This window comes from Adelges cooleyi, unplaced genomic scaffold, assembly GCF_023614345.1.
Source record: "Adelges cooleyi isolate 19-005CV unplaced genomic scaffold, UGA_ACOO_1.1 ACOO_flye_CR_arks_rails_tigmint_CR_PRNA_446, whole genome shotgun sequence".
Taxonomy (NCBI): domain Eukaryota; kingdom Metazoa; phylum Arthropoda; class Insecta; order Hemiptera; family Adelgidae; genus Adelges; species Adelges cooleyi.
In genome coordinates this window covers 500,523-515,873 of record NW_026096129.1, presented here as the reverse complement: position 1 = coordinate 515,873, position 15,351 = coordinate 500,523, and the positions used below count along the sequence as shown (strand labels likewise).

General features: G+C 26.7%; 3 protein-coding genes across 3 annotated transcripts in view; all 3 read right to left on the bottom strand.

Moving 5' to 3' along the window:
- Positions 1-890: 890 nt before the first annotated feature.
- On the bottom strand, positions 891-4,054 carry LOC126842088 (uncharacterized). The gene is made up of 9 exons (XM_050578960.1): positions 4,027-4,054; positions 3,685-3,744; positions 3,292-3,321; positions 3,022-3,051; positions 2,917-2,949; positions 2,736-2,786; positions 1,904-1,936; positions 1,598-1,687; positions 891-1,285 (listed from the first exon to the last, which is right to left on the bottom strand). Exons 1-9 carry the CDS (start codon positions 4,040-4,042, stop codon positions 1,173-1,175), a joined length of 456 nt encoding a protein of 151 aa, XP_050434917.1. The 5' UTR covers positions 4,043-4,054; the 3' UTR covers positions 891-1,172.
- A 2,295-nt stretch (positions 4,055-6,349) lies between these two features.
- LOC126842087 (uncharacterized) overlaps positions 6,350-15,351 on the bottom strand; it is a 73,381-nt gene continuing 64,379 nt past the window's right edge. The window contains exons 8-12 of the mRNA XM_050578959.1: positions 8,916-8,948; positions 8,708-8,758; positions 7,396-7,428; positions 7,052-7,141; positions 6,350-6,754 (exon numbers count right to left, since the gene is read on the bottom strand). Of these exons, the coding sequence (XP_050434916.1) occupies positions 6,513-6,754; positions 7,052-7,141; positions 7,396-7,428; positions 8,708-8,758; positions 8,916-8,948 (449 nt within the window). The 3' untranslated portion in view covers positions 6,350-6,512. The remainder of the gene's footprint in view (positions 6,755-7,051; positions 7,142-7,395; positions 7,429-8,707; positions 8,759-8,915; positions 8,949-15,351) is intronic.
- Positions 13,652-15,303, bottom strand: LOC126842092 (uncharacterized). The gene is made up of 4 exons (XM_050578975.1): positions 15,203-15,303; positions 14,578-14,610; positions 14,240-14,329; positions 13,652-13,901 (listed from the first exon to the last, which is right to left on the bottom strand). The coding sequence occupies exons 1-4, from the start codon at positions 15,228-15,230 to the stop codon at positions 13,657-13,659; spliced, it is 396 nt and encodes a 131-aa protein (XP_050434932.1). The 5' UTR covers positions 15,231-15,303; the 3' UTR covers positions 13,652-13,656.

Genomic DNA, 15,351 nt, shown 5'->3' with positions numbered 1-15,351 from the left:
TGCCATTTAAAAATCTAAAGTTGATATGGTTTTAACGCATAAGGGATGGTGTTAAAATTTTGAAAAATACATTAAATTTGTCCCACCTAATAACTATAATAGTACAAAAAAAAAATAATTAAAAAAGTCTAATATCTTCTAAGATATTGAGTGGTCCATAGTTAACCAATCACCCGGTACAGTCCAACCCAAGCACAGTATAAATCAGCAAAGTTAGAAAGTATTAAATTGAAGTGCTGTATTTATAAATAAGCATCAAAGCGTTTATTTGAAAGTGATTTTATTCAATTTTATCATTTTTATTTATAATAATTCCTTTAGACCTGTGACCTCTTCGTCCCCTCGTTGCTTTAATTCCATTATGCCTATACTCTACTGCACTAGTCCTCTCGGATAAAATCACTTTAAAATTAACGCTTTAATGCTTGTTTGTAAATACAGCACCTCAATTTAATGCTTTCTAACTTTGCTGGATTATACTGTGCTTGGTTTAGACTGTACTGGCTTGAAAATACTAACTACCGATTTGCAACGAAACGTTTTTTCTAAAGTGATTTTATCACTGTCTTATTATATTATTTGACTTTATGATTTTATTTAAGTCAATCAGTTACATCTGAGTAGAAAAATTAGTAAGACGGGACCCAAGAAATCCAAAGATAGAAAGAAGACAACGTTAAAGCCCCTCAAAAATATAGATGGAGGTGTGCGGAATGACCTAAAACTTTATAGGAATAAATAATGACAAAGAAATTACTACTGATGGAGACGGATACAAAGGATAAGTACAATTTTATTTTTGAAAATGTTTCAGAATAGATTCTTTATAGTATGGTAAAAAGCATGAAATGTCTGTTTAGAACTACACAATATATGCAACAAATGTGAGTAAAATTGTTTATTGTGGAATACGTTAAATTATTATTTGACAATTATTAGTGCAATATTAAATAGGATATTAGTGCTTATTGAAAATATTATGTCAATACAACAATAATGGTGTTATATAATTTTAGATGAGTTATACCATTGATTTTGTTTTAAATTATACCAACTGGTCCTTTAGTCGTTGTAGTACTGTACCGTTTTCGCTAATTTGTCCCCAAACGCCATTTTTTCTGTATATTTTGTCTGTATATCCGTTCGATAGGGTACAAGTAAGATTAGTTAAGTCAATCTGAATTTTTGTTATATATGATGCTGAAAATTGTGCACTCATGTAATCCTATCAAATTACACACCCTTTTCAAAGCGATATCATCCGGTATACCCTGAACAGGTTCATCTAAAAAATAAAATAATTTTTTTTTTTAATTTCTCAAATTAGTTTATTAGTTTCTTCTTTTTTTTTTGGTGTAGGACGCCACAGTCATATTTGTTAAAATAGAGTCATAAAAATATTTTGGTATCAGTACTGAACAGTTACACTGTTTGTATTACAAGAAAGTGTGTATCATCATTTATTTGGTTATTTTTAAAATTAAAATTAGTTATAAATTGTGTTTTTTTAGTGATTTATTCCTATTAATAAACTTAATATATAAATATATGTATAATTGACTCAAAATCCAAACATCTCCATATTAAAATTATTTACCTAATATCCGAATGATTATATTCTTTAAAGCTGGTCCAGTATGATCTCTTCTATCTTGTGCAAGGGCTGTCAAATCTAAGCTTTTAAAATCTACAAAAAATATTTTTTTTAAAAAGAAAGAATAAAAAAAAAAAATATGTTGGTTAAATTAAAATTAAATTTCATGTTAAGGTTGCTAACTGTGCTATCTATATATATAGTTATAATTTGTTTTTCGTTTACATAAAACATTAAATAAATAAAATTAAGCAAATTTCAACTATCAAACAAGCAATGCTATTTACTAGCCGAAAAAATCGTATTTACCTTGGTTGTTATCAATATTAGGATATTTCATTCCTGTATCAAATCATTGTGCATTAAAAAGAAAATCAATGAAGTAGAAGATGGCCAGATTTGCAAACGGGGTAAATTTTGAATAATTCCGATGGATACTGTTTTCACTGTGATGAACTGTATGTTCATCGCGAGATAAAAATATATTAAATAGTCACCCTGTTTGAAGTATTGGTTTTTGTCATCAGCGGATACTGATTTCTGACTGTTTATGTGATAAATAAAAATAAGCTGTAGATTTGAGTATCCTACCCTATAGAATTATTATAATTTTTTTATTTGTTTTAAATACAGAAAAATAGTGTCATTTTTGCCCTGTCTTTAAAACAATCACTCTTTAAACTGAGATTAATAAGAGTGACTACTGAATTAAGGGGTATGTATACAATCTGTTGTTTGGCGTTTAAGACTAAAAAGCCAGACAAAATTTTGACTACTTTACAAGATTAAAAATACAAATTATATAAATTAAAAATAATACATTGAAGCATATAAAATAAATTGGATTATTAATTGTCATAGTCGAAGTTGATTAAAACCAAGTATTCTTAAATATTGCCTTTACAAAACTCCTTGAAACTAGACTGCATGCAATTCCTTTATGCAAAATATTATTACATAATTGGTAAATTATGTCTAATAGCAACGTACTAATAAACCTTTTATATTATAATTCGAATGATCATTAGAGGCTTAAACATAAAACATAATGTATAGCTTTATGACCTTAAGCTTTAGGTCGATGTTTTTCTTTATAACTTCAAACTAGTATAATTATAAATGTTTCAAATTTAATATTTACTTAATGTACGTCTTATTTTCCATCCCATAAAGTCCTGGTAATCAAGCAGTTCTAAAATTAAAAACAAAATATTATTGAATGTATGTACCTACATTAAATATTACATCTTTACATCTAGTATTTATATATAATGAATATACGTTAAATATAATAAATATATGATATATAAAAATGTGGTTACTGTCCATAATTGGAATGGGTCTTAAATCTGAATCTAAAACAAAAATGTTGTGTGCATAAAGAATATCAAACTTCTGTGTGGAACCAAACAAATAAAAACTATTACCCGGTATACAGATGGAAAAATCCAGTTTGTCTGAAATTAACATTACATAAATTAATGATATTGCATTTAATGTTCTTTTATATTATAAACAGAAAGATGAAGATCAAGGTTGAAAAAAACATGTGTTACATTAGTAACTTGGAAGAAATGTGCTCCACTGTTTAATCCGACAGGAATTTCTTTGGAAAATTAAATAGGAATGAAATATTGGCAATATTGGCAATATTGGCAATATTTTCATACAATTTTAATACTACTAATTACAATTACCTGGTACAGCGATCATAAAATTAAGTTTGCCTGAAATTGACATTACATAAATTAATAATATTGGATTTAATTAACTTATATAAATTATTACGTTGTATGAATTAAAAGTTAAAGGTCAAAGTAGAAAAAAAACCCATTTTAATAGACTGGGTAGAATCTTTATGAGAATACAATGGCTGAATTGAAACAGTTGTGGGAATGAGAAAAAAACATAATAATCGACACAGCCAACAATATCAGTTTTTTCCCATAAAGATTTCATTTGGATTTCTGAGAAAAATTTAATAATTACATCACTTATCGATTGCATAATGATAAAATTGAGTTGCAATTTTCAAAATATTATTCTATACTTTCTTCTTTTTTTATTATTATTATTTTAATTAAGACTACCGAAAATGTCGCAATGATTGACTTCATTAACCATTTCTTCAATTATTCGCTGCAATATATCTAAAATAAACAAAAAAGATTTGGGCTATACTAACAAATTGAATTAAGTACTTAATAGTTATATCAAATTACGCTTTAAGCTGTAGCCATTTAACTCAACACTACTTCTTTGATTAGGTTATTAGAAATCGTTACCTACTTTAAAAATTACAATGTTCTGTACACTGGTGCACTTTTTACTATTGATAAAAACTATGCTTTAAAATTTGCAAAAAACTTGACAATTAGGTACACATAAAAAAACATTTATATCTTAACATTTAAATTTTAAATACATCTCACCTGTACCAGCTTCCATGTTTGATACATCTGTAATATGTACACAATTGAAAAATATATTCGAAAACACTGAGTTTTAAAAACTTAGAAAACTGTGTTTGATAAAATAAAAATGTTACTGACTTGTAATTAGAAGCTGTTTCTTATATTCTGCTGTAAACAAAATTGAAATATTGTTCTTTGTTCCAATTTTTATGAACTACCTTAATTTAATAATTGTGAAGATATTATAAATACCTATATAATGTGCCGAATCATTTACAATATAGACAAATAAAATAAAAAACCAGATAGGTTTCATTTTTTTCTGCAAATAAAACACATAAAATGAATTCATATTCATATTATAGATATCTCTCATCCACACGCCATGAAGTACCAACAAACATTGGTTGGCTTCTTTATCCAAGCTTGTGGTCACAATATTTAATATATTTGTTATTATATAAATTCTATCACCTGCGCTTATTGTAAATGTATATATACTACAGATAGTGCAGCGCTAATAATAAAAAAATAATTCACTCCAAAATGTGGATTTTGTAAAACGCTATATTTGTATCTGTTTTGGTAAAAATAAATATTACAAACCCGTTTGCTCAAAAAGGTCGTTAAAGGGCGATGTTAAGACCCGATAAAAAAAATAACTAGACATAAAAAGTATTTATTTCTATTTTTTTTTTACACTAAAACTTTTGGCTTGTTAGCTCATGCTATTTAAGTTTTAACGTAATTAGACGTTCTTAGACGTTCTTAGACAACAATCTACTGATCGACTGAATTGGTTTTTGCAGTGTAACTATTTTTATTTATATAGACAGCTGGTTCTTTTTTTTATGATTAGGTTGAACATACATTACTTCCACGCCGTGTTTAGACTATAGGTCTTATTCTTAGAACAAGGTTCTAAAATAACCCATATCATATCTAATATTTACATTAGAGGGTTGCAGTGGAAATTAATTTTACATTTTGGCCTAACTATTTACTATGTTAATTGTCTAAATTGAAAACACTTAATGAGTAAATTAACAATTAAAAATAATTTAATTATTATATATTTACTCTTGGATAAATATCGTGTGTCCCAATTATTAAAAAAAAAAAAATGGTAGTCAATTCTTATTTTGATGAAAAATATGTAAAATAAACGTTGAAATCTCGTTGGCTTAATTTAAAAATCTTTAATTTTTTACGGTTCTATGATTATTCTATTTTATAATTTAAGCTGAAACAACATTTATTTTTATTATTTATTCTTTTATTTACAATCAATACAGACTAATTTGTATAATATGTAAGTCTGATGACAATGACAAAGTGACATCATTAATGTTAGAATAGGAAGGCCCTCAGCAGTGCCACCTGACAAGAATAGTTAAGATTTTATGCGTTAAGCAGGTCCCTGGGCTATTGTCTTTTTAATCTTCTTAGAATAAGAGTGACAGGGTATAATTTTTTAATTAGCGGATTGGAATAAGAGTGTAATTTTGAATAAAATTTGTTACAGTGTGATCTGACAAGTTCGTTGAAGATTAGTAGTTTTAAGTCTTTCTGGAGGTTTATGTTGGTAAAAAAAATCAATAGTCTATTAAACTCAGTGAGATATTGACTGGCCTGCGATAAAAAAATCACCCTGTATTATATTTACTAACTAATTTTTTGTGTTTTTTTTTTCGGTTGTACTGGTAAAGTGAACGGACGACATTTTATAATTACTAAAAAGGGCAAAAGCTATAAAAGTCAGATAAAAAAAAACTTATCCTCAAAAATATTACTCTAATAAATGTACACAACTTTTTGTCGGTTTATTGTGAAAACTTGATTATACATTTTTATAAAAACAAATAATTGAGTGAAAAAATGTATAAATCGAGTTATGCCTAATTAATGTTTCATAAAGTTGTCGAATTGATCCAACCGTTTTTGCGAATGTAATATTATAATAATGTTGAGGTTACTTATTTGTACATTTTTTTTTGCCAGATTTTCATAGCATTTGCCCTAACTCAATAATGATGAAAAACCGGCCATCCAGCTTTTCCAGTACAACCAAAATCTTAAAAATGAAATTTGTAAAAATATTAACTGATTTGATTTTAAAATAGAAAGAAGACAACGTTGAAGCCCCTCAAAAATATAGATGGTGGTGCGCGGAATGACCTAAAACTTTATAGGAATAAATAATGACATAGAAATTACTACTGATGGAGACGGATACAAAGGATAAGTACAATTTTACTTTTAAAAATGTTTCAGAATAGATTCTTTACAGTATGGTAAAAAGTATGAAGTGTCTGTTTAAAATCTACACATAAACAACAAATGTGAGTAAAACTGTTTATTGTGGAATACATTAAATTATTTGACAATTATTAGTGCAATACAAAGTATTATAAGTGCTTTATAAAAATACTATTTCAATACAACAACAATGGTATTATGTTATAATTTTAGAGGAGTTTTACCATTGCTTCCTGTTCTAATTATTATAACTGGTCCTGTAGTCGTTGTAGTACTGTCCCGTTTTCGCTAATTTGTCCCCATACGCCACGATTTATTTTGTATATTTTGTTGATTCTTCCATCCGAAATGGTACAAGTATGGTTAGTTTCGTTAGTCTCCATAGTTTTTATAAATGATGTTGGCAATTTTGCACTCATGTATATTCCTATCAAAGTACACATCCCTTTTAAAGCGGCATTATTCGGTATATTCTCAACAGGTCCATCTAAGAAATTGAAACAATTTTTTTTATTATTAATTTGCTCAAATCAGTTTATTGATTACTACTTAATTTTATCGTGCAAGACTCAAATATCTTGTTTGTTAAAATAAAATCATAAAAACAGAATGGGCACGGTGTCCGTATTGTTTAGCCATGCTGTGTGTATTACAAGAAAGTATGTATCATCACTTTATTTGGTTCATTGTTAAAAATTAAAATTAGTCGTACACTATTATTTTTTAGTGGTTTATATATATAAATGTTTCAAAGTCCATACAACTCCATATAAATATTATTTACCTAATACGCGATTGATTATATTTTTTAAAGCTGGTCGGGTAAGATTTCTTCTATCTTGTGCAAGGTTCTTCAAGTCTATCCTTCTAAAATCTACAAAAATTAATATTTTTAAGAAGAAATAATAAAACGAAAAATATTGTAGTTAAATTAAATGTCTATGTTGCTAACTGTGTATATTTATATATGAATATATATAATATAAAGTTATAATTTGTTTAGTGGTAAAAATTAAATTACAAACATAACGTTCATAATGACATAAAACATTATATAAATAAAATGAAGAAAATTTCAACTCTAAAACATTCAAGGCTATTTATGACTACCGAAAAAATCGTATTTACTTAGGTTTTTATTGATAGTAGGATATTTAATTTCTGTAACAAAAACATTAATATATCATTTTGCAGTTAATTAAATATAATTTAGAGAAAGATGGGTTAGAATTGCAAACGGGGTAAATTTGAATAAAAAAAAATAATGATATGATTTTCATTATGCCTAACTCTACTGTACTAGTCCTCTCGGATAAAATCACTTTCAAACTAACCCTTTGATGATTAGTTAAAAGTAACAGTGTTGTACAGGCAAAAAAAAAAGCCCTAATCATGGTAGAACCAATACCTTTGTTTTGCATCGAAGCTAAAAACTGACATATTTAAATGAAAATCGGCTTTCTACGTAGCACAGTCAAGTATCCAAAGAACACAAATAACTTGACAAAATATTAATTGTAGTAAAAAAATCTAATTTGGATCCACTAAAATTGATATGAAATAATCTAAAATGACACTTTTACTCATAGAAAAAAATTATACAAATCAAGAATAATACAATGAAGCTTATAAAAATCAATTGGAATATTAGTTGTCATAGTCGAAGTTGATTATAGCCGCTTTTTTCCTAAATATTGCCTTTACAAAACTCCTTAAAACCAGACCGCGTGCAATTCCTTTGTGCAAAATATTATTACATATGATAAAAATAATTTAATTAATCTTAAGTACAAAATAGTGTATTTAAATCTAAAATTTTGTTTTTGTTATAATGTAATACTAATTAATAACAATTATAAAGTGCTGTAAATTTGAGTATCCTACCCTATAGAATTTTTATAATTTTTTTATTTGTTTTAAATACAGAAAAATAGTGTCATTTTTGCCCTGTCATTAAAACAATCGCTCTTTAAACTAAGATTAATAAGAAAGACTACTTAATTAAGGGGTATGTATGAAATCTGTTTTTTGGCGCTTAAGACTAAAAAGCCAGACAACATTTTGACTACATTACAAGATTAAAAATACAAATTAAATAAATTAAAAATAATACATTGAAGCATATAAAAATCAATTGGGATATTAATTGTCATAGTCGAAGTTGATTAAAACCAAGTATTCTTAAATATTGCCTTTACAAAACTCCTTGAAACTAGGCTGCATGCAATTCCTTTATGCAAAATATTATTACATAATTGGTATTTTATGTCTAATAGCAACGTACTAATAAACCTTTTATATTATAATTCGAATGATCATTAGAGGCTTAAACATAAAACATATTGTTTTATTGTTTTATGTTTAAACCGATTTTTTTATAGTTTTTAAAACAAGTACTTCAAACTAGTATAATTATGATTGTTTGAAATGTTATATTTACTAAATGCACGTCTTATTTTCCATCCAATATAGTCCTGGTAATCAAGCAATTCTAAAATTTAAAAACAAAATAAATATTAATATACCTACCTACATATTATATGATTGCAATCAAAATGTCATATTGGTATTTGTAAATAGGAAGTATTTATATATATAAGAAATATGCGTTATATATAATAATTATATGATATATAAAATGTGTTTACTCTCCGTATCTGAGATGGATCTCAAGTCCGAGCCTAAAACAAAAATGTTGTATGCATAATGAATATCAAACGTTACTGTGTGGAAACATTTAAATGAAAATTATTACCCGGTATACAGATGGTAACATCTAAGCAGTCTGAAATTAACATTACATAAATTAATAATATTGCATTTAATTTTCTATTATTTTACAAACAGGAAAATGAAGATAAAGGTAGAAAAGAAAAACAAGTGTATTAGAAACTCTTAAGAAATGTGCACCATTGTATATTAATACGTTTAGGAATTCATTTGGAAAATTAAATAGAAATGAAATATTGGAATTATTTTCATAAAATTCTATAAAAACTATTACCCGGTACAGCAAGCATACAATTAAGTTTGCCTGAAATTTACACAAATTAATAGTATTGGATTTGGTTTAATTTTATAAATTATTACAAAAAATAAATATAAATTAGACGTTAAAGATCGAAGTAGAAGAAAAACCCATATTAATTAGACTAGATAAATATTATGAAAATACAATGGCTGAATTGAAACAGTTGTGGGAATGAGAAAAAAATATATTAATCACCCTAAGTTGACACAGCCAACAATATCAGTTTTTTTCCATAAAGATTCATTTAGATTTTGGATAATAATTTAATACTTGCATCACTTATCGATTGCATTAAGATACATTTTAGTTGCAACTTTTATAGTATTATTTTTAAATATTTTTCTCTATTTTTTTTTTTTTAATACTATTATTTTAATTGTGACTACCGAAAATGTAGTGATGTTCGACTTCATAAACCAGTTCTTCAATTACTCGTTCCAATCTGACTAGAATAAACAAAAATATATTTGGTCTATACTAAATGCATATAACTATATTTTTAAATTGGCAAATAACGTGAAAATTAGGTACACATAATAAAACATTTACGTATTGACATTTAAATGTTAAATATATCTCACTTGTACCAGCTTCCAGCATGGATTCATCTGTAATATGTACATAATTAAAAATTATCTATCAAAACAGTGAATTCTAAAATATTAAAAAACTATTTTTTATAAAACAAAAATGTTACTGACTTGTAGCTAAAACATGTTTCTTATATTTCGCTGTAAAATAAAAGTGAAATCTTTTATTTTGTTCCAATTTTTATTACATATCTTAAGTTGGTAATTGTGTAAAAAACATAAATACCGTCATAATCTGCCGACACATTTAATAAGATAAATGATATAAAAATACAGATAAGTTTCATTTTTTTCTGCAAATAATAAACTTATTAGGAATTTATATTAGTCACAGTTGCCTCAAGTGCAGAGATTAGAAGGTTTTGGTTTGGCACGAAAGCTTAATATTTTTTTAGAAAAATTAAGAAATTTTACATAAAATATATGAATTTTAAATTAGGATCAGAAAAAATAAAAAAGGGGTAAAATTTCTTGGTTAAAATAATTGTGAAAATAAAATACAATTTCCGTTTTTTCGACTTTGCTATTCATTTTTACCCCATTTTTTTTTCTAAGCATTTTTATAAAGATTCCAATTAGAAATTTACACATTTTATGTTAAATTCCATCAGCTTTTTGAAAAAAATATTAGACAATTACTTAAATTTCGGCAACAAAAATAACTTTGACGACTTTGTTACGTGAAATAAAAATCAATATTTTTAATAGAGAGCTGAATTTATTTTACAAAAGAATCTGATTTTTTATCTTTTTTTTTGACGACCGAAGATACTATAAAAAAAATTATAAAAAAGATGTGACATTACACATCAATAAATACATTTTTTTAATAGATCCACAAAAATTCCTAGACCGCTAAGCTGATTTTTTTGTATTGCAAGGTAGAAATCGAACTTGAATGATATTTCATCTGGCCAAAACAAATATAACAAAACCGTTCGTTCAAAAAAAATGTTAAAGAACAGTGTTAAGACCCGATAAAAAACTAGAAATTTAAAATACTTATTAATGTTTTTTTCACACTAAAACAATTAACTCATGCTCATGTATTTTTTTTAAGACATATTACAATTATTTTTACGCCAAAACATATGGAAATACTTACTGAAATGGTTAAGCTGGTTGAATTTCTTAGAAAATATTCTACTTGATCGTCTTTTGTAACTAAATGCGATTTATACGGACAGACTTATATTTCGACCGACAATTCAATTGTTTTTTGTAGTGTAACTTTTTCGTTTTTTTACACAGCTGGTTCATTTTTTTGTTTATTTTATGATTTATGATTTACATACATTACTTTGGCTATAGGTATTATTTTTAGCTCTAGATTTTACAATCTACCATATAATATCTAATGTTTACACAAGAGAGTAGTAGTTGAATTTTTTTTTATATTTTGGTCTTACTATTGACTACGGCAAACTTTCTAAACGAAAAAAACCCTAAAGGTAAAATACATTGTTGCACGGAATAGTATTATTATTTTTTTTTTTTGAAACTTATATTACATCCATCCCTTAACTTGTTGTTTTTGTTGAAAAACTTGTAGGGACATCGCACAACGAACACATCAAACCTAGCTTCTCGTTTTTCTTGATAAGACTTGTAGGTCAACCTTCTATAAAATGACTAATGGTGTTTTCAAGGTGTTAATAAGCTACTAGTGGTTGTCATGTTCTTTTTCCACATAAAAATGTCATATTGTGTACATTGTATTGTTTTAAAATATTTTGAATTGAGTTGGCTAAGCTACGAATACAAGGAGACTCAAAACAACTATAATAGACAAATTCATTTTCTGTTTATATATTTATCTTATTAATAGTTTTGAACTATTTGTTGACCCGTGTACCATTTGGGTGCCTGCAATTCATTTAGTTATTTAAACATGGAAAGTGGCAATCGCTACTTATAAACACCCGGGGCCTGGTAGCCCAAGTAGCCTTATGGGCCCTACAAGCCCATTCGTGAGAGAGATACGCTTCGTGTCCAGTTTAACAAAGGGCAATATCGGTCAAGATAAGTGGTGAAGATTGCAAAAAAAAAATAAAGGCTTGAGAAATTTGAGAAATGCTCCATATATGTAGAATAATAATTACTCGGAATCCGAAAATCCGAAAAGTTTAAGCCACTCAAACGTTTATTAAATATATTATCACAGTATAAAGCTGTGTGCCTAAATAAAATGTTCTGCTAGAAGGTTAGGTTAGGTTAGGTTAAAAAAGTTTTTTTTATAATAAGTTAGTGTTTTATACACAAACAAATTATTAAACATTCTGTTTTTAAAAATCTAAGTAGTTTTTGAGTAAACTAGTGTAGATCGTTGAAATAATCACCCAGCATATTGTTTTATGAACACTGAAATAATTTAGCAGTCGAAAAAACAGTTGCTAAACAATCTGTGTACACAAATGCTTAGATAGTATGGCGGCTTCGAGAATACTGTCAACTTATGATTATTTTTTAAGTTTTAATAGTAAGTGCACACAAAAAGAAAAAATTTGTAGGCGCTGATTTTCGTACATTGCTAATTTGAGAAAAGAAAATTTATTTCAAATGAGTAACGAAAATTCGTACATTATGTATTTTAAATTGGATTTAGCATAGGCTTGACGAGGATGGGTTAATAAAAGCACAAACATTTTGGAATAACATTTTTGTGTAAATTATTATAATCATTTGATGATTTATCAAACCGAATGTTTATTTTTTAATCACACAAATGTTTCTAGTGGAAAAAAATTTAGGGAATTTTCAGGATGTAGATGTTGATAGTGGTACTCTGGGAATTAATTAGATTCAGAATAATCTACTTAACGTTTTGACTCATCGATCGGAAAATAATTGTAAAAGTCCTAAAGAAATTTTAAAATCTAACAAAAATACTTATTGTACTATCATTTAAAAAAAAAACTAAGTGTTTTATACTACATTAATCGCCCGACAAGCAACTAAATTTTCATATAATTGCGGCTCAATTGAAACTAAGAAGAAATGTATATAATTTTTTATATTCATATATCACTTTTTAAGTACCTAGGATTTAAAAATAATCTTTTCCAGATGTATTTTTAAAATTTGGGTCCCTTAAACCGCTGAACCGATTTTTTCATGTAGACATTTTATAGATCGAAAATCGTACCTGAAAAGTACTTTATTAAGCCAAAAATTAAAAAAGACTCGAGCCTTTGCTTCCGAATTACTTCCAAGTTTGTACGGTATATTCCCTAGACGTAGTACTATGGCTAAACGTTGTAATAATCAATGACAATGGTCAAGCTTTTCTCTGTCTCTAAAATCTAGTTAGGGACATCCGTATTTTGTGTGCAGACACACAAATAGGAGAAAAAATAAATTATTGTAAAAACATTACTGTTTTAGCTTTTATTTTATTACACCTTGCAAAATATATAAATACAAGTACTAGTACAGATTTTTTTGCCTGTTTTAAAGATATTGTTATAGGATTTCTATTCAATTCTATTCGATGAAATCGACATCGCAAATAGTGTTTACAGACAACAAACAAAGCAGAAATTATACTGTACTAAAAATATGCAGCTCAGGTTGTCAAAAAGATATGCATACATTTATAATGAAATAGTGAATGTTGTATAAATGTTTATTATGGAAAGTACATTATTTAAAAATTATTATTAGTGCAAAATGAATAAACATATTAGTGCTTTATAAAAATATTAAATTAATAAAACATCAATGGTATTGATAATTTTAGCAGATTTATACCATTGATTCCTGTTCTAATTATACTAACTGGTCCTTAAGTAATTGTGTTACTGTACCATTTTCGTTAATTTGTCTCCAACTGCCACCATTTTTTGTGTATATTTTGTCTGAATATGCGTTCGATAGGGTACACGTATGACTAATTGCGTCAATCTGAATTTTTCTTGTATATGACGTTGGAAATTTTGTACTCATGTATAATCCAATTAAATAGCACATCATTGGTAAGTCATCATCATCCGGAATATCCTGAACAGGTTCATCTAAGAGATTATAACATTTTTATTTTATTAATTTGCTAAAACTAGCTAACCAGTTTCTTATTTTTTTTGGCGCAGGACACTACTGTCATATTTGTTAAAATAAACACGTAAAAAAAAGAATGTTCTTGGTGTTCATATTGTACAACCATTCTGTTTGTATTACAAGGGGGTATGTATCATCACTCATTTGTTTAATTTTTAAAATGAAAATTAGTTGTATACTGTTATTTTTTAGTGATTTATTCCTATTAATTACCTATATATATATATATATATATATATATATAATATAGGTAAATGATTAAAAATCCATACAACTCCATATTTATATTATTTACCTAATACACGATTGATTATATTTTTTAAAGCTGGTCCAGTAAGATTTCTTCTATCTTGTGCAAGGGCTCTCAAATCTAAGCTTCTATAATCTAGGAAAATGAATATTTTTGAAAGAAAACAATAAAAATGAAAAACATTTTAGTTAAACTAAATGTCTAGGTTGCTAACTGTGTATATCTATATATATTATCATTGAGTATATACAATATATACTCAACGATATTATATATAGTTATAATTTGTTTTTCTTTTGCGAAGTGTAAATAAAAAAAATTAGGCAAATTTCCACTCTAAAACAAACTAGGCTGTTTACGACTATCGAAAAATTCGTATTTACCTTGGTTTCTATTAATGTTAGGATATCTCATTCCTGTAACAAATACATTGATTAATCCTATTGCAGTTAATAAAACCCAATGTACGGAAAGATGGGATAGAATTGCATGACGGGTACATTTGGATAATGCCATAAAAGATAGGAGATAAGAGATTAGAGATAATAAAAGTACCAAAAAGATCCAGGGTCTTATACTTGAATATAAAGACACATATACATGTGCCTATGTATCTGCTTGTACTGTGAATACTTGTTTTTAAATGAAAATCGGTTTTCTTCATAACACAGTTAAGTATCCAAAGAACACGAATCTCTTGACAAAATTTTAATTTTACTAAAATAATCTAATTTGGATCCACTAAAATTGATTACCTAACATTAAATAACATGGTCGAAATTGATAAAAACCACTTTTTTCTTAAATATTGCCTTTACAAAACTCCTTAAAAACAGACCGCATGTAAGAGATTTCTTAATGTAAAATATTATTGTATAGATGTTAAATTATTTCTAGTAGCAACGTACTAATAATCAGTTTATATCAAATTAAGGGCCTAATTATAAAAGTATTTCTTAAGAACTTCAAAACTAGTGTAAATATAAATGTTTAAAATTTAATATTTACCTAATGCGCGTCTTATTTTCCATCCCATAAAGTCCTGGTAATCCAACAATTCTAAAATTATAAACAAATATATTTTAATGTACCTACCTACAAATTATGTTTTATGATTGAAACCAAATGTCAATAGTTTTTGTGAATAGGTGATTGTT